This window comes from Rhinolophus hipposideros, assembly GCF_964194185.1.
Source record: "Rhinolophus hipposideros genome assembly, chromosome: 13".
NCBI lineage: Eukaryota > Metazoa > Chordata > Mammalia > Chiroptera > Rhinolophidae > Rhinolophus > Rhinolophus hipposideros.
In genome coordinates, this window is record NC_138059.1 from 7,561,968 (window position 1) to 7,586,430 (window position 24,463).

Consider the following 24,463-nt stretch of genomic DNA (forward strand, 5'->3'; position numbering starts at 1 on the left):
AATAACACTGTCCACAGCTGTGTGTGGCTAGTCACTGGTCCAAATACTCTACATACAGTAACTCATGAAATCCTCATGGCAACCCAATGAGGTAGGTACTATTATTCTTCCCATTTTAAAGAGAAGAAAACTGAGGCTCAGAGTAATTAAAGAAGTTACACAGGTCTCAAAGTTGAAAAATGTCCCAGCCTGGATTCCAACCCAGGAAGTCTCATTCCAGAGCCTGGACTCTTAACTCTCTATTAGACACAGACTTTATCGTACAGCTTATGGTACCAGAGCCAGTATTTGAACCTAGTGTTGGATTAACCCAACGGCCACGCGTTCTGCTCTCTCCTGTATTGTAAGGTAGCTACTGCTTCTTTTCTCAGGTAATTCCCTTCTCTCTTAACTTACCATGAATTTTCCCCTTTCCTGTGATTAAAAATAAAACATCAACAAATAATTTTTTAAATGCCTAATATAGGCAAAGCAAGCCGCTAGACCCTGAGATGGTATAATTTTACAAGAGGAGGTCTGCATTGTCTAAGACATAATTTAGTGGGAGAGAGAGAAATTCATAATGGCTCCCAGTTCCTGAGCACTTCCTACATGCCAGGTAAGTGCTCAATCTTTTGCACGGGTTGTCTCAGTAAAACCTCAAAAATAACCAGTAAGTGAGGAAGCATTTGAATTCCTGTCTTGTAGATGAGGATTGATCTAAGTTCACAGGTCTGTATAGTGGCTTAGCTGGGAATTGAACCCACACACAGAGTCTGTGCTTTTAACTATTTAGCTGCTTTGTACCAAAATCAGTGGTTTAAGGAAAATAGTGCAGAAATTTTGAGCTGAGTAGGAAAGGGAGAAAGAATGGAAGAATCCTCCCAGTTTAGAAGACAGCACTAGCAAAGGCACAGAGAAGTGAAAGACTTTATGTTTGTAGGATCGTGAGTAAATGTGAGCATCTAGAATAAAGGTTTGTGCGAGAAGGTGGTGGTCACCATGGCTGGGAAAGGAGTGAGCTAGCAGTTCCGTGTCCACCACTAAGGAATTTAGAATTGATCCTGGGGGCAGGAAAAAGGCCCTAACATTTTTTGAAGAAGGTAGCAGCATGATTCTATGAAGAAAAAAGGTTCAGCTTAACACTCGGGCAATGGCAATTCTTGACCGTTTCTAGATTAGCAGCGTTATTGGAAGAAGGAGAAAGGGGATTCTGGGAACATGGTGGCAAAGGTGGCATGTTTCTGAATCTGTCAGACTTCTGACATACGTGAGCAAGTAGATAGCAAAACCAAAAACCTCATCAACTATATCTAGAACAAAAACAGGTAATGTGGCAGCCCCATACATCCAAATGAAGGCAGGTAGGGACAATCTCCAATAGCCCCAAGGTTGGTGTGACATCAGCATCTGTGTGGGAGGAATCACGGAGCAAGTAGGCATCTGTCACCTCTGGGGACAAAAGACCCCCATTATAGCCAAGAGATATTGGCTGGGAAGTGCCACGGGCGAAGCTGAAAAAGCAACCGAAAGTGGGAGGGGTTTTGCCCAATCCAACATCAGGTGAGTGCTAAGGTCCACAGTCAAGTAAGAAGAGCTGGAAAGGTCAGGACACTGTGAACTCCTGAAATGGACCAGCCAGATCCTATCCCGGGATCCGATCCTGGCAGGAACTGAGTGAATGGAGTCCAAGTGACTCACAAGAAGGGCTACAGAGAAAAAGAACAGGGAGAGTCCACGTAAACGCCCTCATGTTGTTGAGCACAACGTACAATGTGAAAATGACTGAAAAAGGAGCTCCGTGAAATTAAAAAATAATCTATCCCGAACTATACCTCTTTCTAAAAGTTCAGGAAAGTTAATTCTGCACAAAAATTTGCAACAAAATATACGGGTAGCAATCTCATACTAAGCTATTATTAGAAAAAAGAGAATAAACAAGGAGATTAATATCCTTATGGGCGATGAAAACACTCCAAAAAGATACACCTACCACAGATATCACAAGGCTAACCTGCTATTTCAAAAGGAACCGAAGCACTTAATGTGATTCAAGACGTGAAATAACAACCTAAATCAGAATTAGAAAAACCTAGAAAGTTTGTAAGAGAGCTCAGGAAGGAAATATTAGGTTGGTGCAAAAGTGATTGCGGTTTAAAAGGTTAAAAGTAATTGCAAAAAACGCAATTACTTTTGCACAAACCTAATAAAAATAAAAGACAGATACATTTCCTAAAGGGAGACTTAACAAAAGGGAACTTAGGACATACAGTGTTTCCCCGAAAATAAGACCAGGTCTTATATTAAGTTTTGCTCCAAAAGACGCATCAGGGCTTATGTTCAGGGGATGTCATCCTGAAAAAATCAGGCTAGGGCTTATTTTCCGGTTAGGTCTTATTTTCGGGGAAACACGGTATAAACACAGCAGCTAATGCCTTACAGGAAATAGAAGGTGGAAAAGATGAATATTTTTTAAATAAAAAAGAAGTCTGAGAAACTGTCACAGTAAGAAAAGCTTAAGCAGACATGAGAAGGACCGGAAGTTAAATGGAGGATGGTATCCCGGATTGGAGCTATAAATGTGGAAACTTCTAGAAAGAATGTTCAACCCAGTATATATGAGCATAACTAGGGGCCAGATTGCAGTCTGGAAGTAACATATCACAGTTTTTATTTTTAAAAATTTTTATTTTGAGATATGTGTGATTCTAGGGCTAGGGCAGGAAATGTACAATATAAGCCTGGAACGTTTTGTCCTACTAGAAAGCAAGGAAGCCATCAAGCTTATTAGTCATGTCCAACGGACTGAGAAGCCTCACAGAGGAAGTGCCCACTGTCCAAAGATGGAATAATTGGAGCTTCAGTATGGATACTTGTTAAAATGTTCAATCAAAACCCAGCAAATATTTTTAACTGTATGAGTTCATAATGACAATTTTAAGGGTTGGTAACATTTGGTGGATGATAGGGAACTAATTGGTTATCTTGGAAACTAGTGAAAAAGGGAAAGAAACGAAATTCTTTTTCTGTCTTTCCTACATGAACTGTATCAGAAGATCACCAGATAGTAGGTGAGTGGAAACATCCTAAAATTATTCAACCTAATACATTTTAAAGCTATTATAGAATTAAAATATCACCGTTTTCCAGCACTCAATGAATCAATAGATCTAGGATTGCTGGTAGCAGCACAAAAAGCAGAGACAACCATATCTCCTGGTGGAAGAACACAGCATGTCTTACCAAGGGATCAAACCTAAGTCTGACCAGGCCTTTGAATCCAGTTCCCAATTTGCAGCCAATCATGGAGCACAGAAGATGCTGAACGAATATGCTGAAGTAAAATGCAGACAGTGGGAAATGCTACAGGTCAAAGGGCACATAGTCTTCAATAGATAATTTATAAGGAAAGGAAAGAGATAAAGAGGAAACCTATAGATTTCATTTAAAGACTTAAAAGTCAACTCAAATATAACAACAACAAAAATGGGCAAGACTAAATTATAGTGTCTAAAAATGGGTGATAAAACTATAGAGAAGTGGAAAGTGATTAATTGGGGTGAAAGTGATTAAAAAGCGAGAGGATTGGGACCAGGACAGAGGGCATGGAGGGGCTTCTGGGACGTCCTGCGAAGTTGTGTTTCGAACTGAGTGGTGATTACAAAGGCAGACTTTATCAAGGGCTTTATCATAACTAATTAAGCTGTATCTGTTGTGTGGTTTTCTGTATTGATGCTTTCTTTTACAATTTTACAAAAGTTTATAATGAGAGAAAGAGAGAGAAGCAAAGCCTGTGCGCTTCTGCCGTACGAGGAGCAGGGAAGCCGTGCACCCATCGAGCACTTGTTAGGAACTACATCTATACTAGATACGGGGAACACATCGTTGAACAAAAAAGACCGCAAAGCCCACAACAACAACACAAACCTGCCCTCCTTTTAACCTAGTAAAGGGAGACAAAAAATAATTAAAATACCTACGTACGTCTAGGTGTATATGCTGTATGGAACTGCTTACATGCTATGCTTGCTGTGTAGATACGTGTGTAGATAGATATACTACGCAGGTAGATATGCCATGTACGGAGGCTTGCATACGCTATGGCAATGACTGAATCAGGACAGGGTACCAGGGAGTGCCGTGAGAGAATGGGGTTCCTGACTGACTACCCGAGAGCCATGAGGGGACTAGGGTCCTTGGGAAAGGGATGGTCTCAGGGTGCTGAGCTGGGAGCGTCGGTGGGGGTCTTGTGAGATCCACCCAAACTTCCTGGACTCCACCTTGGGACTGTGGCCAGCTATGGTGCACCCCTTCTGACCTCCTGGAACACAGGGTGTTGACACTCCCAACAAACATCCTTTGAGGACCTGCGATGTGCCAGTCTGTGCGGGCTAGAGGTCCACAATCATGGTTCCTGCCATCACGAAGCTTACATTCTAGTGGGGGGTGGGGAGACAGCTGACCGACTAATATAGGGTAATGGCTCTTATGATAAGGCAAGGGTAAGGTGGGACGAGATGTGTGGGAGTGAGGGGAGGCAGAGGGATCCGGGCAGGTTTCTCAGAGGAGGTGACACCGCCATCTCGGCCACCTCCTGAAGGAGCTCCCCAGCTTATGGGAGAAGACTGAGCAGGAAGTGAGGGAGAAGGAGCGGAAGTTAGTGTCCTGGAGGTGAGTGGTTTGTAGGTCTAGCTTAGGGATTGTGATGGGTTGGAAGAGAAGACTTTCTTGAAACATTTCATCAAAGAAGGGGTGTGATCACATTTGTGTTTAGGATCTCATTGGACATGAAACACGGACAGGAAGGGGTCAGGTGTGGGTTGGGAAGACCAAGTAGGAGGCAACTGCAAACGCCAGGTGAGAAATAATAGGGACAAGAGAGGAAGAATTTGCGAGATATTTAGGACAGAGAGTTGGCAGTTCCCAGGACCAAGTGCATGGGGAAGGGGGCTGAGAGGGAGCCCAGGATGGGGTGAGAGTCTGGACTTAGCACTGGGACAGAAGCAGCCACTACGCCCCACAGGAAGGGAGCGTGGCACTTCCCAGCTGGCCTGGCCAGGTTGCCTTTCCAGGTGATGAACCAGAGATGAACCAGCCTGGGTACCCAGGGCTAGGGTCCAGGAAAAGCAGACCAGGAATGTCACCCAGCAACTGGCCACATGCAGTCTCTGACTCTGGGGTGTAAGCGGAAGGCAGTACCTGAAATCCCAGCCAGTACCTCAGTATCCCTTGCTCAGCGAAGAGAAGAACCTGACAGTGGCACTTGCTAGCTGAGCTCTGACCAGACTCCCACATGCCGTGGGAACTGAGTGGCCCGTTTGGCCCAGACACAGCACAGCTTTCTTTATTGTGTGCTTGTTTCCTCTCCAACTCATTTTGTTGCTGATTGATTCTTTGCAAGTGAACAGATGGTAGGTGCCTTTCACTCACATTGCTTCTGTCACGGACCTTTTAGCAGATGAGGCAGTCGGCTCATGTGACCGCAGCTAATTCCCAGCCCCCACAGCAAAAATTAATGGACCTAGGTAGAGAAAGATAATGCTTGCTCTGCTCTTTCCTTTCATTTCCACACCCACGCAGATGTTCCTCTCCCAAAGGATAAACTGAGGAAAGACCCGAAAATACCTTTTGTGTAACAATGTATGTAAGTTTGCATCAATGGTGACTAGAGAGGAAGCGGAGAGGAAGCAAAGAAGAGGGAGAATATAGAAAACGAAGGAAAAGGAGGAAGGGCAGGAGGGAGGGAGAAAAGAAAGAAAAGGAAGGGGAGGGGAAGGGAGAGAAGGGAGAAAGGAAGGAGGTGGAGGAAGGGAGGAAGGAAAAAAGAAGCATTCGATCTTATCATTTTCTGTGTATCTTCCTAGCTGCATGTATGTACTTGACTTCTCTGAAGCCTCAGTTTTCTCATCTATAAAATGGGAATAACTGCCAACTTCCCAGGTTGATGTACGAATTAAATGAGCCATATCCATTTTGATAAATTCTGGTTCCATTCCCCTTTCTGAGCTATGGTCTTTTCCTCTGTTGAAGCAGCTAAGAATACCTACCTCTCAGAATTCTTTGGAGGATCAATGCACTGTTGGACTCCTAGGCTCTTTGCAGATTTTAAAGGGTGGAACAAATGTTCTCCTTCAGTATGACCTGAGTTTCTGTTTCCTGTTGGAACACAAGCCGCTAAAGGCTGTTGACTCACCCCCACTGATCCCTGACTCCCCAGAAAACCTCAAATCATGGTGCTAACCCAGAGCTTGTTTTAAGACAGACTGCAGCAAATAATTAGAACTTCATGTCTGAAAATGATTTAGATGGAACTGTCTGCAAATCCCTTGTCATTCTTTTTCAGACGCAATTTCGCAATTTCGGAAATGAAACGTTTCCTTGCCTCTTACGTACACCAACAATGCAAAAGCAAATTCAGAACCCCTGGACACCTGAGGAGCTCTATAATTAGATAAAAATTACAATCTGATGTTACAATGTTTTTGTGAGCAGAAGTAAATGAGTGCTGAGGAGGTGTAGCAGAGGGTTCCAGAGGAATTTTACATGCAGTGCTAGCACCTTGCTTAGAAAGCCTGTCTTGTAATTAATGCTTGAAAATGCCTTTGGTTTCCTGAATTTCACCATGAATAGAGAAAGAGAAGAAGTTTCTTTGAGGCTTGCTTATGTGCTAAGCATTTCACTGCTTTATTACTTTAATGTCTGCGCCTCCTTAAAGAGATGACCTTAAACCTCCCAGTTTAGCACATTGAAAAAATGATACTCAGAGGAGTGAGTTACCCTCCCCAAGGCTTTGTTCTTGCCAGTGGACGATATGCGTGCCTTTCTCCTCCCGTCTCAGTCCATCCAGGCTGCTACAAAAAAATACCACAGACTGGGTGGCTTATAAACAACAAAAATTTATTTCTCATGTTCTGGAGGCTGCAAGTCCAAGGTCAAGGCTCTAGAGGGTGCAGTGCCTGATGACTATCTTCATCTTTCTCACCTGGCAGAGGCAGCTCTCTGCAATCCCTTTTCTAAGGGCACTAACCCCACTCATGAGACTCCACCCTCATGAGCTCATCTCACGCAGGCCTCAACTTGAAACACCTCAATTCTAATTCAACATTCAAACTTGGGGAGACACAGACATTCAGTGCATAGCACCTCCTTTTCCGTTGTCCAGCAAACCCAGAAAGAAGTGCTGATCACGTAAAAGTCAGTGAGGGGCACAGCTGGTGTGCAAATCCTCCCACACAACCCTCCAGTGCACCCTGACACCCCACCCAAAGCACACACAAAAGCACAACAGCGAAATGAGCAACAAAGGATCCGTTTTATACACTTCCATGCAAATGCTGGCTTTGTTTATGCAAACTATGGTAAAAGCTAGAATACAGAATTTGGTTAACATCAGGAGACCACCTGGTATCTGTTCTGGATTTCTTGGGTCTCTGCCTGCCTCTCTCACTCTACCTTCCAATTCCAGGGTGGGGTCTCCCTGCGATGATGCTGGGAAAGATCGATATATGCCACAGCCTGCCACCTGGTGCCAAGGAAGGAGGGAGATCTGGGAAGGTGTCTGTCAGGACTTCCTGGGTGCACTGAGATTCCGTGCTCAGGAAGAGCTGGCCGGGCCTGTTCCCACAGGGAAGGTCAGACTCTGGCTTCCCGACCATCTCAGTGGGTCTAGGAGAGGGCAGGGCAAGCATCTGAACTTGACATAAACATTGACCTTTAACATGGCCCCGCCCTCCAAGAAGAACGAGGTCCACTGAACATCGCAGACAGGCTCTGAGCAGTCAGGTTGGCCCTTCCTCCCTAAGGGGGCAGACAGACGGGCTGGGAGTTGGGTAGGAATTCAGGCCCCTCTGAAGGCTGCTGAGAGGAGGAGCAGAGTCTTCTCTCCACAAAAAGCAAGTCAGTGACTCTTTATTGAGCACGTTCTGTGTATTCAGCCCCATGCCAGGTGTCATGGAAGAATCCAGAGAAAAGCTGAGCCTTGGAGGATGGACAGGGCGTCCCCCAGGAGAGTGGGGAGCACTGGAATTCTGTGAGAAAGCACAGAGGTAGACATAGCCTAGCACTGAAGGCATGTGCTTGAGTATCACCCTTGGGGTGCGGACAGGTGAGAGAGAGAGAAAAGGCAGCAGAGGGAGCCACGGGCAGTGTTCAAGGTCCCGTACGCTGTATAGACTCTGTCTGGATGGCAGAGGTGGCCACGAAACCGGGCAGCTTTCTAACTCGCCTTTGCCCGGTTGGCTTCTGCCTCAGCTTTGAAACAAGACATTTGTACTCTTCGTGGCTGCCTCACATTATTGAGACACATGAGCCTGGGAATTGGGCCCTTCTCTCCTGGGACGGCCTGATAAGGTGATCCACCTGCATTCTCCTTCACTGGCCTCCCCTGGGGACCCAGAAATAATAGTGTGTTGTCAGGGAGATTTTCCAGCCGGTTTGGGGGAAAGTTTCCCATCTGCCTGGAGCCCTCTGGGAACCCACTGCTGCACAAACCTTCTGTTTTCATCTAGAACTCCTACAGAGATTTCCTGTCAAGGTGATCCATTCGATCAAAACTGTGCACGCGTTGAAAAGCATAGACAAAACCTCCAACAGTGAAGGCCTCGGCTGTGGGAGGCATGGCTTCCCAGCCTTCACAATGCCGGCCCACGCAGAGGGACGTGTTGTCTCCAGTACCCATCCTTGTAAAGGTCTCGCCCCTGGCCGTCATGATGTGGGGTACTCCCGCTCTCCTGCCTTTTTGACCACATTTCCTGATTCCCTTTGTGGCCTTCTCTTCCTGCAGCCCCTCAGCTTCCCCCGAAGCTCCATCTTTTGTCCTCCTGTTCTTATCCTGCACACCCTCCTTGGGCAGGTTCCTCCGTTCTCAGATCGTCAACCACCACTGACTCACTCCAGACCAAGAGCTCCACAACCGTCCCTCTAACTGCATGGACACCTCTGTGACTTCAGTGGGATGAGCCACAAGAACCAAAAATTCGACTTGCCCTAAATCAAATTCATCATCCTTATCCCCTATTGACTCTTCCTGCATTTACCTAGTTAAGATGGTAAAAACACAAATGTTGTCCTCCGTGGGTTACTTCTCCAAAATCCCCCCTACGTATACATGCAAAATGCTTACTAAGAATCTTTCCCCGTACCTCCAGCTTATCAGGGCTCTTACCCTACGTCCCTTCAACCTCCAAGGCCTAATCCAAATGTCACCTCCTCTCTGAAGCTTCTGTTGATTTCCTTGCCTATTCTCTAAATAGGTTGCTCATAACCCTTTATAGATCGTAGCATATTACAAAATATTTCACAGTGTGTATGTCCGTGTTCCCCTCTAGATTATGGTCTGCTAGATGATGGGGAAGATGTGTCTTTCCCACTGACACATGTACCCACTGGTACCCACTGACGCCTACCACTGTGCTGGGGAGGAAAGCTTGTCGAGTGAATAAATAGCATGATGGCACCACAGGAACAGAAAAGATTACTGCAAACCTGGGAGAGAGATTACTCACCCAAGTGACTAGAATAGCATACTGGTACAGCCGAGTGGACTGTAACTCCTAGCTCTCACATTTACCAACCCTGTAACCCCTTGGACATTGATTCTCTCAGCCTTAAAAATTCACGTGAAGCAAGAGAGATCAAAAAGCCTGTCACGTTTGTTCTGACATAGTTTATATAAAGTGTTTAGCACTGTTCCTAGCATATAGTCAAAGCTCAATCCATTCCTTGCACTAGTGTTATTAATAATAATTAAGAAAATTCAGGCAGGAGGATAGTAGTAAGAGAATTAGAAGAAGGAAGTGGGTCCAGCTGCATTCACTAAATGCGTCTTTATTGAACACCAACGGAGGCGGGAGGGCACATAAAAATCTCCCTCCATTTCCATCAAAGCACCTTTTCGCATGCAGTTCACTGGGTGAAACAGAGCTAGAGAAATTAGAGATGTCACTATAGGTCACAAATGGCTAGAGAGAGAACAGAGAATCAGAGATGAATTCCCAAGAAGGAGCATGCCTGGTTTAGGCTGGTTAATAAGGAGAGGAAGCAGTCAAAGGTGCCTCCAAAGATGGGGTGTTAGATCACTGAGTCACAAGGAACAGCCTGACACCCGGCAGAGTACCCAATAGACAGGAGGTCCCATGGCAGTTGCCTTGGTGACAGCTTGAAGCTAGAGATAGTTGGGAGTGGTGCTGTAGCTTTGAGCAAGGATGGGTTCTCCTTAGTCATGTCTCAAATTGCACCCTCACTCACGTCCCTAATGGCACACAGTATGTTCCACGCAAATCCTGGTTCTCGCTCACCAAACTGAGCCATTTGGAACCGGTGCCAAGTTCAGTTCTTGACATTAGAGCAGACGGAGAGGGAACATTTCATAAAACCCACCTTGAAGGGGAATGGGCGCATGGTTCCCTCCCACAGACGAAACTTTTGAGATAAAATTCCAGTGGTGTATTGCCTAGTGAGAAAGATGAACGATAAAAGAAGTGAAAAACTTGGGCAGGAGCAATATATCACGCCAACTATTTGATATCCATTGCCAAGTTTCTCAACAGAGAGAGTATTCCAGGGATGGATGCAATAGAAAATGTCTCGTGCAACAGCCCTTTTCTTGAACAAATAGAGCTTTAGATGCATTACTGGGCACAAGGACAATCCTGGATGTGATTGACAGCATCACTCAAGGCGCGGGGATCAGACCATTGAAGCCACATGACCCAACATTCTGTGCTTCCCCACAGGGCGATGCCAATGGCCATCCAGTTTTCCATCCTGATTATGCTGCATTCGGCTCTGGTCCTCATCACCACTGCGGAGGATTATAAGTGTTTGCCCCTCATTCTCCGGAAAACTTGCTGTTGGATCAACGAGACCTATCTGGCGCGGAATGTCATCATCTTCACATCCATCTTGATCAATTTCCTGGGCGCCATCCTAAATATCGTAAGCATTCCACCCCACCAACCCTCTGCTATCTAGGGTGCACTCAGGAGTTCCGAGTTCATGGAGCCTGGAGCTTCTTGCATTGCTTTTCCTTGGTACTAGTTACCTTCATGTGCCTGGTCCAGCTCCGAGCTTAGGGACAGAGCACAGAGATGTGGCTACTGTCACAACTGTGCATTTCCCTGGTGGCAAGTGGTCTCTTTCCTGGTGGGAGAGGTCATTTGCTCCAAAGGAGCTCCCATCTCCCTTAAGGTTTTGTACTGTCAGTGGCCAATCGATCACCATGATAAGTAAGAGTTACCACTTATTAAGTACATACCTGCTGTGTGCCACACACTGGAGGAGGGGCTGTCCCTGGTTTTCATATTTAATCCTCACATAAACCCCGTGAGGTAAGTCTGATTATCCCCACTTTATGACTGAAGAAACTGAGGCTCAGAGACATGAAATAACTTGCTAATAAGGTCTGTCTGACTCCACGACTCGTGCTCATTGCTGAATTGTATCTTTGGGAGTGGGGGCCGGGGCAATGGAAATAAATAGCTGTCGTTTATTGAGCACCTCCTATGGGCTACAGGTAGGTATTATTGTTCCCATGTAATGGATGAGGAAACTGCATTTCAGGAAGGTTGGGCATCTTGCCTACGAGTTTCTAAAAGTTCATAATGGATATGACTCATCGAATTCCAGTGAATATCCTACTACCACGTTTACCATTGTTTTTCATTGGGTGATCCATGTTTTAATGATTTCAGTTTCTCTCGAGAATGATAGCTGTAGGCATTTTCTATGTATATACAAACAGTCTGTGTCGTCCATGACTTGGGGACCTAGGGTTTCCGAGCGGTAGATCTGGTTCCAGGTTTTGAGCTTGGCACCTTGAGAGCGATTTATAGAGACATCATGTGTGGGTGAAACCGTCATCTTGGCCCTTGGGCCTGAACGAGGGTCCCCAAGTGTTCAGGGATCCAAAGTATCAACCACAATTATCAACCTGTGTGTTGCAGGCTTACACCGCCTAAGAGGTACTGTCCAAATTGGCCCAGTAGTTATTCAGAGTCGGTGATGCTCAAGCTCTGTGGCTGGCCTTGAAGGAAAGGACTCCATGAGATAAAGAAAAGGGGAAATCAGAGTCTAGCTAAATTCATCATCTAATGAATATTTGAGAGATCATGGCAATTGAAAATGGAAGTACATAGGCTGATTGATCACAGCATGTGGAGGTGTAGCCAGGGTCTTATCGTGACGAACCAGATATGTCTGGGGTGCAGGGTTTGGATATAAGCCCAAGGACTCTAGGTCGGGGTCATCTCTGGGGCCAGCCACAGTGGTGTGGGAGGCAGTTCAGAGGCTTTGGAGTCAGATAGACCTGCGTTCAAATCTCAGCTCCACCACTTACCAGCTCGGTGACCCTGGACAAGTTACTTTACTTCTCAGAGTTTCCTATTTTTTGGTTGTAAAATGGGGATAAAAATAGTAGCGACATCACAAGGTGATTGTGAAGGAGTTTTGTGGTACCAAGTGTCTGGCACAGAGGAGGCATTCATTCAGCCAATGGTAGCTGTTCTTTTCTGAGTGCCGCAAAAGCTCCTACAGCAATTTCCGGACTAGGAAATGCCCACCACCCCAGTGCTAAGCGTCTTTCTGGAAACTGAGTCCCCTCCAACTCTCACATCCTCACAGCTGTTGATGTGGAGACAGGCTGCGAGCTCACCCCAGACCTTTTCTCCTGCCATCTGCTCTCTCTTCGGAACCCAGACCCTCCTCCATGGGGCCAGCAGAGCAGCCTTCACCTGGTCTCCTTGCTGACTGGCAGATGCTTTTTCTGAGCCAGTACTTTCTTTAAAGTGCGATCCCAGCTGGCCCCTCAGAGCCTGGTCTGCCCCAGGCTCCCACTGACGCCCAGCACTGATAGCACAGACTCCTTTTCCAGCACCCACACTGACGCTGTTGTTCCTGTGTTTGTTTTTGTTTTGTTTTTTCTTGTTGTTTTTTTTTTTTTAATCCGCAGCTGTGGTGTGATTTTGACAAGTCGATACCCTTGAAGAACCTGACTTTCAATTCCTCAGCTGTGTTTACAGATATCTGCTCCTACCCAGAGGTATTTATTCACAAGCTCCCCTGGGCGAGACCTGGGCTTAGATCTCTCCACCAGCTCCACATAAGCACGACGGGCCGGAGGGCCTCAGAAAGCACTCAGAGGCCTGTTTCCTTCTTCTGCCTCTTCCTCCTCCTTCCTTCTCCGTTTCTGTCTTTCCTGCTCTCCTTGTACCTTCTGCTTTTCCTTTTTCTCTTTCCTGCTCTCTCCCCTGCCTCTCTTTCCTGTTGCCATCCTTGCCCCATTTCTCTCTCCCTTCTTCTCCTCCTCGTCTTCCTTTACCTTTCCTTCTACCCATTTTCCTATTTCCCCTTGTCTCTTCCTCCCCGATTCTTTTCCCCCACCTCATCTTAATAGCCTAAGGCCAAATGTGTCCTTGCATCAATAGAGGACAGAGCACAGAGTTACTGCTCAAAGAGTGTTTGCTGCATTGAAAAAGGAAAGATGGAAAGAAAGAAGGATGGAAGGATGGACGGAAGGAGAGATGGAGAAAAAGAGGAGAGAAGGTAGGAAAAAGGAAGGAGGGAAGGAACGGAGGAAGGAGAGGAAGGAAGGGAGGGAGGGAGGAAGGAAGGAATGAAGGAAGGAAGAGAAGGGAAGGAAAGAAGGATAAAAGAAAGGAAGGGAAAGTAAGGGAGGAAGGAAACTAGGAAAATAGGAAGGGAAGAAGGAAGGTAGAAAGGAAGGAGAAATAAAAGGAAGGAGGGGGAAAGTAGGGAGGGAGGGAGGGAGGAAGGAAGGAAGGAAGGAAGGAAGGAAGGAAGGAAGGAAGGAAGGAAGGAAGGAAGCAAAGAAGGAAGGAAGGAAGCTAGTGAATCACAAACACAGATGACAGCTAAACTTAAATCAAGGTGGTATAGAACATACATGGAGCACCACAGGATTGGGAGGTGTCTCCACAGGCCACCACCATCATAATATCTGACCTATATTGGCCACAGAGCCACTGATCTGGCCCTGGGCCTTTGGGTCAGCCTACAGGGCTGGGCAAAGGACAATTTTAGGCTTTACTAGTCATGGCCCAGACCTTTACATATTGGGACAGAAGTTCTGAGTCAGAAGGGAGGACAGCAGACCCCAGCCAATGCCATATCCCAAGGACACTGGGTAGACTGGGTTTTCTAAGACCCCCTCCAATGTGCAGGTGGAGGAAAGTCTCTCTGTGGTCTCACCAAGGCCCCAGAATTGGTCTGAGAAACGTCTGAAAAGGAGAGAAAGCCTCACACTCCACCCCAGATATACAGCATGTACCTGATAAGCATAATATTATTACTTCCTGAAGATGTGTGGGGTAGGTGCTGTGACATCTCCACTTTATAGGTAATAAAACGAAGGCTTAGAAGGTGACTTGCTCAGTGCCCCTCCTGCCTGACTGCCATTCTTCCTCCCTCCCTTCTATCCTCCCTTCTTTCTGTCCTTCTCTTCTTATTTCAGTTACCAAGACTTAGGACTGCAGTGCAAGCCAACCATATCTGGCTTATTCTTGAGCCCATACTTCTGAACCCAGGCTCAGTCCCTAGTGAAGAATGAGGCTCTTCTTAAGGAATTCCAGGGCAGGATAGAACTAGCTTTCATTTCAGGGACGCACAGGACAGACCACATGCTCAGGGACTCCCTCTCACCAGCAGTGAATGAGCTCCAGTTTTGTGGGCGCTGTGGTTTGGAGAGCATGAGGAATGTCCCAAAGGGCAGTAAGTTGACCAAGAATCGGATATTTAGAGCTAGGCAAAAGCTGGATCTCACTCCCTACGGAAACCCTTCCCTTGCTAGTAGTGGAATCTCGAATCAGTTCTTTCTCTGAACCTCAACTTCCTCATCTGTAAAGTGGGAAAAATAATACCTTCTTCAGATGGCTATTGTGGAGTTAAGGAATATCCGTTCTCACTGAGCCTACCTAGATGAGTGAGCAAATGTTGAGTTTCTAACATGACATCCGACCTGAAGCAGGTATTCATGAACGGTTTAATCTGTGTTGTTCTACATCAGCACTGTGGACCCTGGGCCCAAACCTGAACTCCCAAACTCAGGACCACAGCATTCATAGATTGGCCATCCCTAAGAAAGTGATGGGTAAGCTTTTTGTTCACGTAGCTTCACCTCCATGCCAGTTTCCTTATCTGTCAAATGAAAGTGCATGGAGTACCTTCCTCCTGGGAGGTTGGAAGGATTAGGGGAATTCATCCACAGGATGTTTTTAGAGCCACACCTGGCACAAAGTAGCTGCTCATTAAATGTCAGCCATGATGTGTGTATTATTTCTAGGGAACGGGTTTAGAGCACGCAGCACCGGCATACGTGTACTAGAAATTGCATACCTATCCCAGTGTGCCAACATATCACGTGCATTTATGAAACATACTCAGAAAAGAGAATGCCAAAAAATGAGATAAAATAAATGAATCGGAAGATTAGTATTTCCCTCCCACAACCAAAGGATCAATCTGGTTCAGGGGTTGGTAAGCTGAGCACACAGGCAAAATTCTGCCTGCCACCTATTTTGTAAATCAAGTTTTATTGGGGCACAGTCACACCCACTTATTACCAATGGTCTATGCTTTTATAACACAATGACAGTTAGATGGTGTGGTTCCCTAAGCCAAAAATATTTACTAGCCCTTTGCAAAGGTTGCCAACTCCTGACATCCCCGCTGGTGCAGGGATCCCACTGGCCTAAACGATGAGGATCTGGACTCTTTCTATCACTAGCTACTACCCTGTTTTGTCCCACCATTTGCCTTCCTGATATGTATGGCTGTGCTTCTCTGCCTAAGGATTTGGCTACCAAGCTAGAAGGAACCAGACATGGAGACCTAAAACGCTTAATCCACACACCCCTTCCCCTCATTCACAAGTGTGTATCCCAAGCAAATCACCTTATCTCTCTGAGCCTGGGTGTCCTCATCTGTGCACTTGACCTCTCTCCATCACCCCATGAGAACAGACACTCAGTTTGAAAGCATATTAACCTGGATGATGGAATACAAACATAAGAGTCTCATATGCAGTCTCATATATGGTATAAAGTAAAATTTAGTTCTGAGCGGGAGCTTGCCAAATACTAAAAAAGAGTGAAGATAACAGGAAATGACAGTGAAGAAAGCCATGTTCCAACTATGATTTCAGAAGTAGCCTAGGGAAGGGAGAGGCATAGGTTTGCAAAATGAATGCAAATCATATGCACAAACCCACAGTATCACGATCTGACTCCTAAATGTGGTTCTCGGAGGCTTGATGGAACGACCTTCATTTGAGAATCAAGCCCCTTTATCGTCTGAGTATACTCTGGCACATTTGAATAAACAGTGAGCTATATTTGTAAGAACACTCCGAGTTGGCTGTAGTTGTAAAGGGCCCTCCAGAGCCAGTTTCCCGTAGACATGTAATCAATCATCTGTGTCTCTGCGTCCTGGCACTTCCTCCCATGTCCCCCCTCCCCACCCCCATGTATTCAGGTCCTACCCAGCCTTGAAGGCTCCCTTTTTCAAAGTTCGTTCTTTGGTGGAGCCAGTCCTTTCAGATTACTTCCTGCCATCTCGATACCCTGTGGCATCATCACACTCTGTGCTTTCTATAATGCATTTATCTAGCCAGGACATTCCTTCCACACCTTCAAATTTATAAATTGCTTTAGCAGAAAAGACAATATTGTATAGTTATGCGAGATTACCCAAAGGACAGAGGCCACAGTCTGTTTAGCAATTTTTCTTCAAAAAAAAGAAAAGGTATATTTCCAATGAAGCAGCAGAGAAATGATTTACCGCCCCAGCTGAAACAAATAAAGACAAACAAAATGTATAAAACAATAGTTTCAAAGACACTGGGCATCAGGCAGTGACAGACAGTGATCCTGGAAAAGAGCAAACCCGCGAAGCGAGCATTAAGTCTGCCGGAGCTTTGATTGCTTTCAGAGGGTTTTCAGGCTGTGGCTCAGGTTGGGGGAACCCAGATGGAATCTAGTGGACTCCCTGATTGGAGGAGATAGAGCTGAGAGTCTGAAGAGACCGAGGTGGCTGGAGTTTGCAGGACATGCTACCAGAGAGGAGAGAGTTGTCAGAGAGAGAAACCCAGGGATCTACAGAAGATTCCGTCAGTGCACGCTTGGGAAAAAGCCAGGATTCGTGCCTGGCTCTCACACAGCGCACAAAATAGTGTGTGTTTTTTTTTCCCCACCAAGCAGATTGAAAAACATCATAATTCATGGAGCATTAGGTGGATAATCAAAAGGGTCTTGCTTGGGTAGTGTGCAATAATTTTATCCCTAGATTATATACCGCTGTATTCTTCCTAAATAATCTTAAAAGACCCCAAATATAAGACTTTTCTTCTTTAAATCAAAACAGTTATTTTTTGCATTATAAAAACAAAAAAAATAAATCCAATCAGACAATGAAATAAACACGTAGGGCAGTTTGTCTTTAAAGAGGGATAAATTACTCTGACAGAAATGCATCCTAATTTTCCCTTTAAGTCAAGTGTCTTGTTGTTAATTAACTTCCTGTTTAAAAAATAGGAAGAAATATTTTATATTAAAAAATATAAGTTATATTTCTCTACTTCTAAAGAATGAGTGTTCATATTAGCTTTCTTTGTAACAGCCTCAAACTGGAAACAACCCAAATGTCTATAAATGGGTGAAAGGACAAACAAACCTTGGACAGACCATCTAGTGGACCATTACTCATCAGCAGAAAGAAATGGTCTCTTGAGATGTGCAGTAAGATGTAGTCATTATGCTGAGGGAAATAAGCATGACCAAAAATGTATACACTGTATGATTCCATTTATCCAAAACTCTAGAAAATGCACACCGGACACGTAATAACAGAAACAAATCTGGGGAGAGGAGGAAACGATGGTGGGTGGGAGGGAGGAATTAATTATAATGGGACACAATGAAACTTGTGCAAGTGTTCATTTTCTTGATTGTGAGGGTTTCATGGATGTAGACATATATTAAAACTTACTGAACTGTATGTTTTACATAGATACAGTTTACTGTATGGCAGTTATAAGTCAATAAAGATGTTTTTAAAAATGAAGTATAGAATAGGAACTAGAGAGAGAGAGAGAGAGAGAGAAGCAGAATGACAGGGGGTCGGTCAGAAACCTGTCAGCAGAAAATTTTGGCCTTAAAATTCCAGCTCTGATGTTTATTTATAACTGTGTAGCCTTGGGCAATTTCCTGAACTTCTTTGAGCCTCATTTCCACACTGAGGATAAAAACTGTGCCTGCCTCATAGGATTGTCCTGAGAGCATCTGTCCTTGGGTCATTTTAAGAATTAAATAAGACAAACCATATAAGAGGTATGATAAAAAAAATTACGGTGAATGTTTAAATAAAAAAAAGTTATTACAGTAAAAGACACGTTGCCATGAATCCCGCTCAAAATACTGCCCCTCGCTTCAAACACACTTCTCCCATCATTTCTGCCACTTTGTGAAGCAGTTCTAGAAGTCCTCTTCATGTTTTTACTTGCTTTGTCGTGGCTGCCTTGATGTTCTGAATCAATTCGAAACACTTTCCTTTCATGGTCCTTTTGACTTTGGGGAAGAACCAGAAGTCGTACAGTGAATAAGGTGGATGAGAACACACCATGATGTCTTCATTTGACAGAAACTGCCATGCCAGAAATGATATGTGACACGGAGCGTTGTCATGATGGAGGATGAAGTAAAGACACTCACAAAAGAGGAACTTCCAGAACTGCTTCAGAAAGTGGCAAGAACGATGGGATACGTGTGTTCGAAGTGAGAGGGAGTATTTTAGGAAGGATTAATGGAAATGTGTCTTTTCCTGTAATAAATTTTTTTTAATTTAAACATTCACCATATTTTCGATCATACTTTGTAAACGCATTTATGGAATACCTGGCACAGAATACGTACCCCACGCTTAGTTTTAATTATTTGACTCCTTCTGCCTCTGTGCTCCCATCACATGAGCTCACATTGCTGGCAGAGCACTTTCCACAGTGTATCAGTCTTGCCGTTTTAATGTCAGCTTCACAAATCAGACTACGACCTCCGTTAGACCGGGCCATCTCTTATTCACCTTTGAGATCCCGGAGACTAGCAGCGTACTTTGATGACAAACGGCACTCAGGAAATCCTTATTACAGTTTTAAAATTTAACTGTGGTGCCCTCCTAAGCTTAAGCTTAAGGTCACACTCCTTTCGATGGCTTTTGACCTAATAAGTGATTCCCAATTTGCGTTGAGAAAGCCATCCACGTGTGTTGCAGATAACATCCAACAGGATTCCTCAGTTCGATTTCTCTTTCCTCTAGTTGTTAAAAGAGAAGACCTTCTAAGTTTCTCTGGATAAAGGAAATAAACTCTAGAATGAACTTATTATCCCCTGTTCACTTCCCTCACAGCTTCTTGCACAAAGGCATCCAAATCTTGCCAAGGGGAACCTTAAAGGAGAGCTGAAGAAAGCCTATCGTTGCATTTGAGATGAGGACATAATTGAGCTGACCAGGAAAGGAAGAGACAAAAGCTCAAAGACACTGTAGACACTGGACTCCTTAAAGGCAGGGACAGTCATTCATTTCTGAGTCCATCCCGCACCCCCTAAAGGTCCTTGTCCTCAGGGGGGACTCAGGTGCTGTCTACATTGGTTGATATCGATATTTCTTGAAAGTATACACGAATGAGTCAGTTTGGCTTAAGAAGTCCATACCTATGTGTTCAGTAGTTGCTCAGGGATTTCTGGAAATTCTTACCCGTCTCCTCTGCCTATACAGAAATTGTCTCTTCATGTAATAGGAGAAACAAAGAGACAACTCGTAACAAAGAGCCATGTATAACAACACTTGGATGGATTTTGGAAATGATCGAGCCTGGTATACCCAGTAGAGTCACGTTTTCGTGGACAGATTGTCTCCAGGTGTCCTTGGGGTCGTCGTTTTCCTACCTAAGAGAACTTGAACGACTGACTTAAACTCTATGAGCCTCAGTTTCTTCACTTGTAAAAGGGGAATGATGATTCCCATCTTGACCCCTTATTTTGGAAATTACAAGAGGAAATATGTACCAAGATCTAAGTATTGCCACCCAAGTGGGTCTTTGATAATGTGAGTTTTATTCTTTTTTCCTACTGGATCCAAAACTACGATCAAGAATCCAAACCTACCATCAAGAACAATGGATCAGTCTATTTCTGTAACAGAAATAGATGAGGGCTTCCTAGACAAGGCTGAGATCTGGTGGGGAAGACAGATGTGTCCGGGGGGGGGGGGGCTGCAATAATCCTGCCCTTGAGTGGTTCCAAACTGACCCTTTGAACAGCTACTTCTAACACAGGGTGACAGAGGGCGTGCTGGGCTGTGAAGGGTGCTATGGAGGAATGAGCTAGTGTCCAGAAGCACCTGGAGATATGCCTGAAAGCTTCTCGGAGAGGACCCCTGAGTTTGTCGGAGGAGTAAGGTTTAGTCCCATGGGTGAGATTTGGGGACACTGGAAATGCAAAGCACTGAGGCACGGGAGAGCTGGGAAACAGCCATGGGGAACAGCAAGTGGAGACTGAGGCAGGAATCTACGTTGGGGTTTGGAAAGTGAGAGGAAACTGACATTGATGGTCGTGAGAGCTTTGTTATTCAGAAAGAAGAACGTAATTTGAGGGAACGGAGAGCAATGAAAGGACTTCAAGTTGAGGAGTGATGGGATGAAATCTGCGTTTTAGAACTACTGGCCAGAATGCTAGTGTCTGGGGGGGGGGGGAGTAAGGGGGTGGGTGAGCTAGAAGCAGGCAGAGCTTCCAGAAAACGTTTCCAAAACGGTAGGTAAGAACTAAAACAGAAACGGGTACAAGGAGAAAGCTGGCCGGATTTGAGGAAGAGGAAGGCAGTGAAGATGAGACCAACGAATGGTGTGAATGATTCCCCCAAAGAATATGGAGCAGAGGTTGGGGAGATGGTAAGGAAACGATGCGTTCAGAGTGGGACCTGTGGAATTAGAGGAGGGCTGAGACCTCCTGGCATCTTGGGCAGGGAAAGTGAACCTCCCACCTTCCTGCTGCATCTGACCACGTATGGTCTTTGCTTCCAGTACTTCGTCTTCACGGGGGTGTTGGCCATGGTGACCTGTGCGGTCTTCCTGCGACTCAACTCCGTCCTGAAGCTGGCCGTGCTGCTGATCATGATTGCTATCTATGCCCTGCTGACCGAGACCATCTATGCGGGCCTGTTCCTGCGCTATGACAACCTGAACCACAGTGGAGAGTGAGTGCCCACCACTGCGCGTGCAGAAGGTGCCCCGCTGCCCGTGGGAAGTAGAACCATTGGGAAAATGGTGCAGGTGGAGTTATCAAAACTTGGGGACTGATTGCATAGTAACGTATTTCTCAACCTAGGTACTTTCGAGTTTCCAAATGTAGGCAAAATGTCTAGTTTTCCGTTTTATCATTTATGTTAACTACAGATTCATTAACGAGTTCAAGTTTGGACTAAATCGTAACTCAGGTCTCCTCTCAGACTAATAATTTATGACTCCTTCAACTTGAACAGCTCCAAGACTTGTAGGGTCTGATTATACTTGGGCTGTAGCAGTGTTAATGATAGCAGAACTTGTGCACTGAGCACTTTCTCTGCTCCTTGCATTGTATTATTTTTGACATATAGAAAAATTCAAGCAAAGTCGTGATATCCTAGCCTAGCTTCCTTAGAGAACAGAGCCCGAGGCAAGCCTGGAGTGCTTATGCAACCCCAGGGCAGCCAAAGTGAGGGAAAGGAAAGGAAAGAAGAAAAGGTTGGGAGGCAACCACAAGGTAATGCCATATTATGCTGGTCACGAGAATTGTGAAGAGATTCAGCAGGTACCTTGGGAGATCCACTGATGTGGCCAGTTGAAATGTCTCTGGATAGGTGGCGAGTTGGGGGAAATCATCTCAAACAGAGCAGGGGAGAGGAATTGGCTGGCTCCTCTCTCCTTTCTCCCATTAGTCACAGTTCACCCTCTGGATGCACTTCCTGGTGCCGTCACTTGGCCCCTTCCACAGCCCCTGGGGAAACCAGACCCCACCCTTGCATTACGGAGTTTTCTCCCAGGGGCCAGCAGTGGGAGGGGCCAGTCACTGAGCACGCAGCTCATCGGTCTTGGCTACAGGAAGCACATGGGTCTGTGGAAGGTTCTGATGTCCCTGGCACACAATGCAGGATCAATAGCTGTTCATTCCTCTTCCTCCCTCCTTCATAGAAGAGAAGTTTAGTTCTGAATTCTGTTCTGAGGTCTTCAGGAGGAGCGTGTAGTGACATTGTTAAGTGGGGTTGTGACAGTAAACGTCAACCCAATCCCTTTGCTGCTAATGTGCAAGTGCTTTTCTCAGCTTCTTCCTGAATCAAGGTCAGTTACTGGTTAGTCTGGTATTGATTCACGCTTTGCTATCAACAGAAGTAAATTAATAAGGAACAGAAGAGCTCGTTCAGCCTTTCCCATCAGCCGCATTATGAGTCAACAGGTCACTGTGTACCCAGATCCCACTCACAGGTGCTCTTGCTGTCGGGGATTGAACTACCACTTCAGTCATTCACACTGGTTCGGGGGCATTTCCGCTGGTTATTCCCAGGGTCAAGTACCTGGGAAAGTACAGAGAACCTTCCCAAGGCAGCCTGGCTGCATCTCCATCAAGGTGGTCCCAAATACTTTAGACTAGTGTCCCCAGTCTGCGCATGAGGACCCCTCCACAACACCACTTCAGTGGATGACACTGAGCCTAAAACAGGTAAGCCACCCTCACCCCCAGTATCTTATCACTCCCGAGTGATTCACATTCCTTAGTACCCCTTGTCGGGAAGCACTATATCATGACATTTGTGAGTACAAGTTTAGGAGTTGAATTACCTGGGTTCAAATCCCAGCTCTGCCATCAATCTGCTATGTGATTTTGACCAAGTTAATTAAAAGTGACATAACCTCTCTAAGCCCTGCTTTTTTCATCTGTGAAGTGGAGATAATAATAGTTCCTATGTTGTAGGAATATAAGATAATCAAACGTGATCCTGGAAACTTAGCACATGGCCTGGCATATAGCAAGCACTTGATTAATACTAGCAATCATTATCAGACATGCCCTTTTATACCACAAAGGCTGCTGTTCTAGAAATATCCTATTCTCATCTCTGCACTGCTGTCTCTTAACTGGTCTCCCAGCCTCCAATCTCAAAGCCATCTGGTCAATTCATTATTTTTTGAAAACCCTAAGGGGCCTTCTTATTGCCTCCAAGAAGCTAGAAGTTCAACTTGTTTATCAAGGATTTCAGAGCTCTCCCTGGTCTGGCTCCCACTGACTCCTCCAATCTTTCTCCTACAACTCATGGGTCACCATTTATAGCCTTTATCCTAGCCATGGGAAACCATGTGCTATTTACCAAATGGGCTTCTGCACGATTTCCATCTGATAGGTCCATCTCCCTGACAATTTCCAACCCATCATTCTCAAGGTCCAACTCAAGGACAAGCTTCTTGGTGAAGCCCTCTTTGATCACTCCTCATTTTTTAATCCAGGCGTATAATTTTTTTATCATTGCACTCATCTCTGTGTTGTAAATATTAATTTTCACGTCTTCCTCTTTCATTGGAATAAGAGTTTTTGAAGACAAAGGACCATTACTCATGGTCAGATTTTTGGCACTTAGTAGAGTATCTGGCAGCAGGTGTCCAATTAAATATTTGTTGAATGAAGCATGAAATGAATGAATGACTGAAAGAAACATTAGCTCGTTTGGAATCATATTATACCATTGATTCACAGGGAGCTCAGCGTTACCTATCTACAACTGCTAAGGATTTTGCTCAACATTGTCCATAAACCATATGTTCCTCATCCTGTAAGCACAATTAGCTTTTGGACTTAAATGTCATACCTTTGCTATGGGCTTTGCCAGTCCCTGCACATTCGCAGATGAATAAGACATTATTTCCATCTTCAAGGAGCTTGTGGGCAAGCAATTCAAGGAAGTATATATAGGAGGACATGGCAGTTACTGAAAAAGCATCACTGAGACCTGGATTGATAGCCAGCCTTCATCATTCACTAGATGAACTGGAAGGTATCATTCAACATCAGAGTCTCAGTTTCCTTTACTAGAATAGGAATAATAGTATCTTAATGTTGATCTGACAGTGAAAGCCAGCAATGTATATAAAGTGTTATTACAGGTATGGCACCAAATCAGCACTTAGCAAATGCTGTCATTACTACGGCAATAGAATAAAAGATAAATTCAAACCGGCTGGTTTATTTTGGGTTTCATGGAGGACATGGGAACTAATAGCTAAATGAAAATTAGGCACCAGACGCACAATGGCTAAAGCTCTGAACTTGGTGCCTGAGATGTGAATTCTGATTCAGGCTCTGACACCAATTAGCTGTGTGACCCTTGAGCAAGTGACTTCTCCTCTCTGGACCTCAGTCTACCTGCAAAATAAAAGGCTTGCAAGGAATAATAATAT

At 45.1% G+C, this 24,463-nt stretch overlaps 1 protein-coding gene across 2 annotated transcripts in view; it reads left to right on the forward strand.

Moving 5' to 3' along the window:
• ADCY8 (adenylate cyclase 8) overlaps positions 1-24,463 on the forward strand; it is a 171,613-nt gene that overhangs the window by 115,745 nt on the left and 31,405 nt on the right. The window contains exons 10-12 of one of the 2 annotated variants that reach the window (XM_081070317.1): positions 10,713-10,914; positions 12,926-13,015; positions 21,062-21,234. In XM_081070317.1, coding sequence (XP_080926443.1) covers positions 10,713-10,914; positions 12,926-13,015; positions 21,062-21,234 — 465 coding nt within the window. The remainder of the gene's footprint in view (positions 1-10,712; positions 10,915-12,925; positions 13,016-21,061; positions 21,235-24,463) is intronic. The other variant, XM_081070318.1, reaches the window with a different exon arrangement.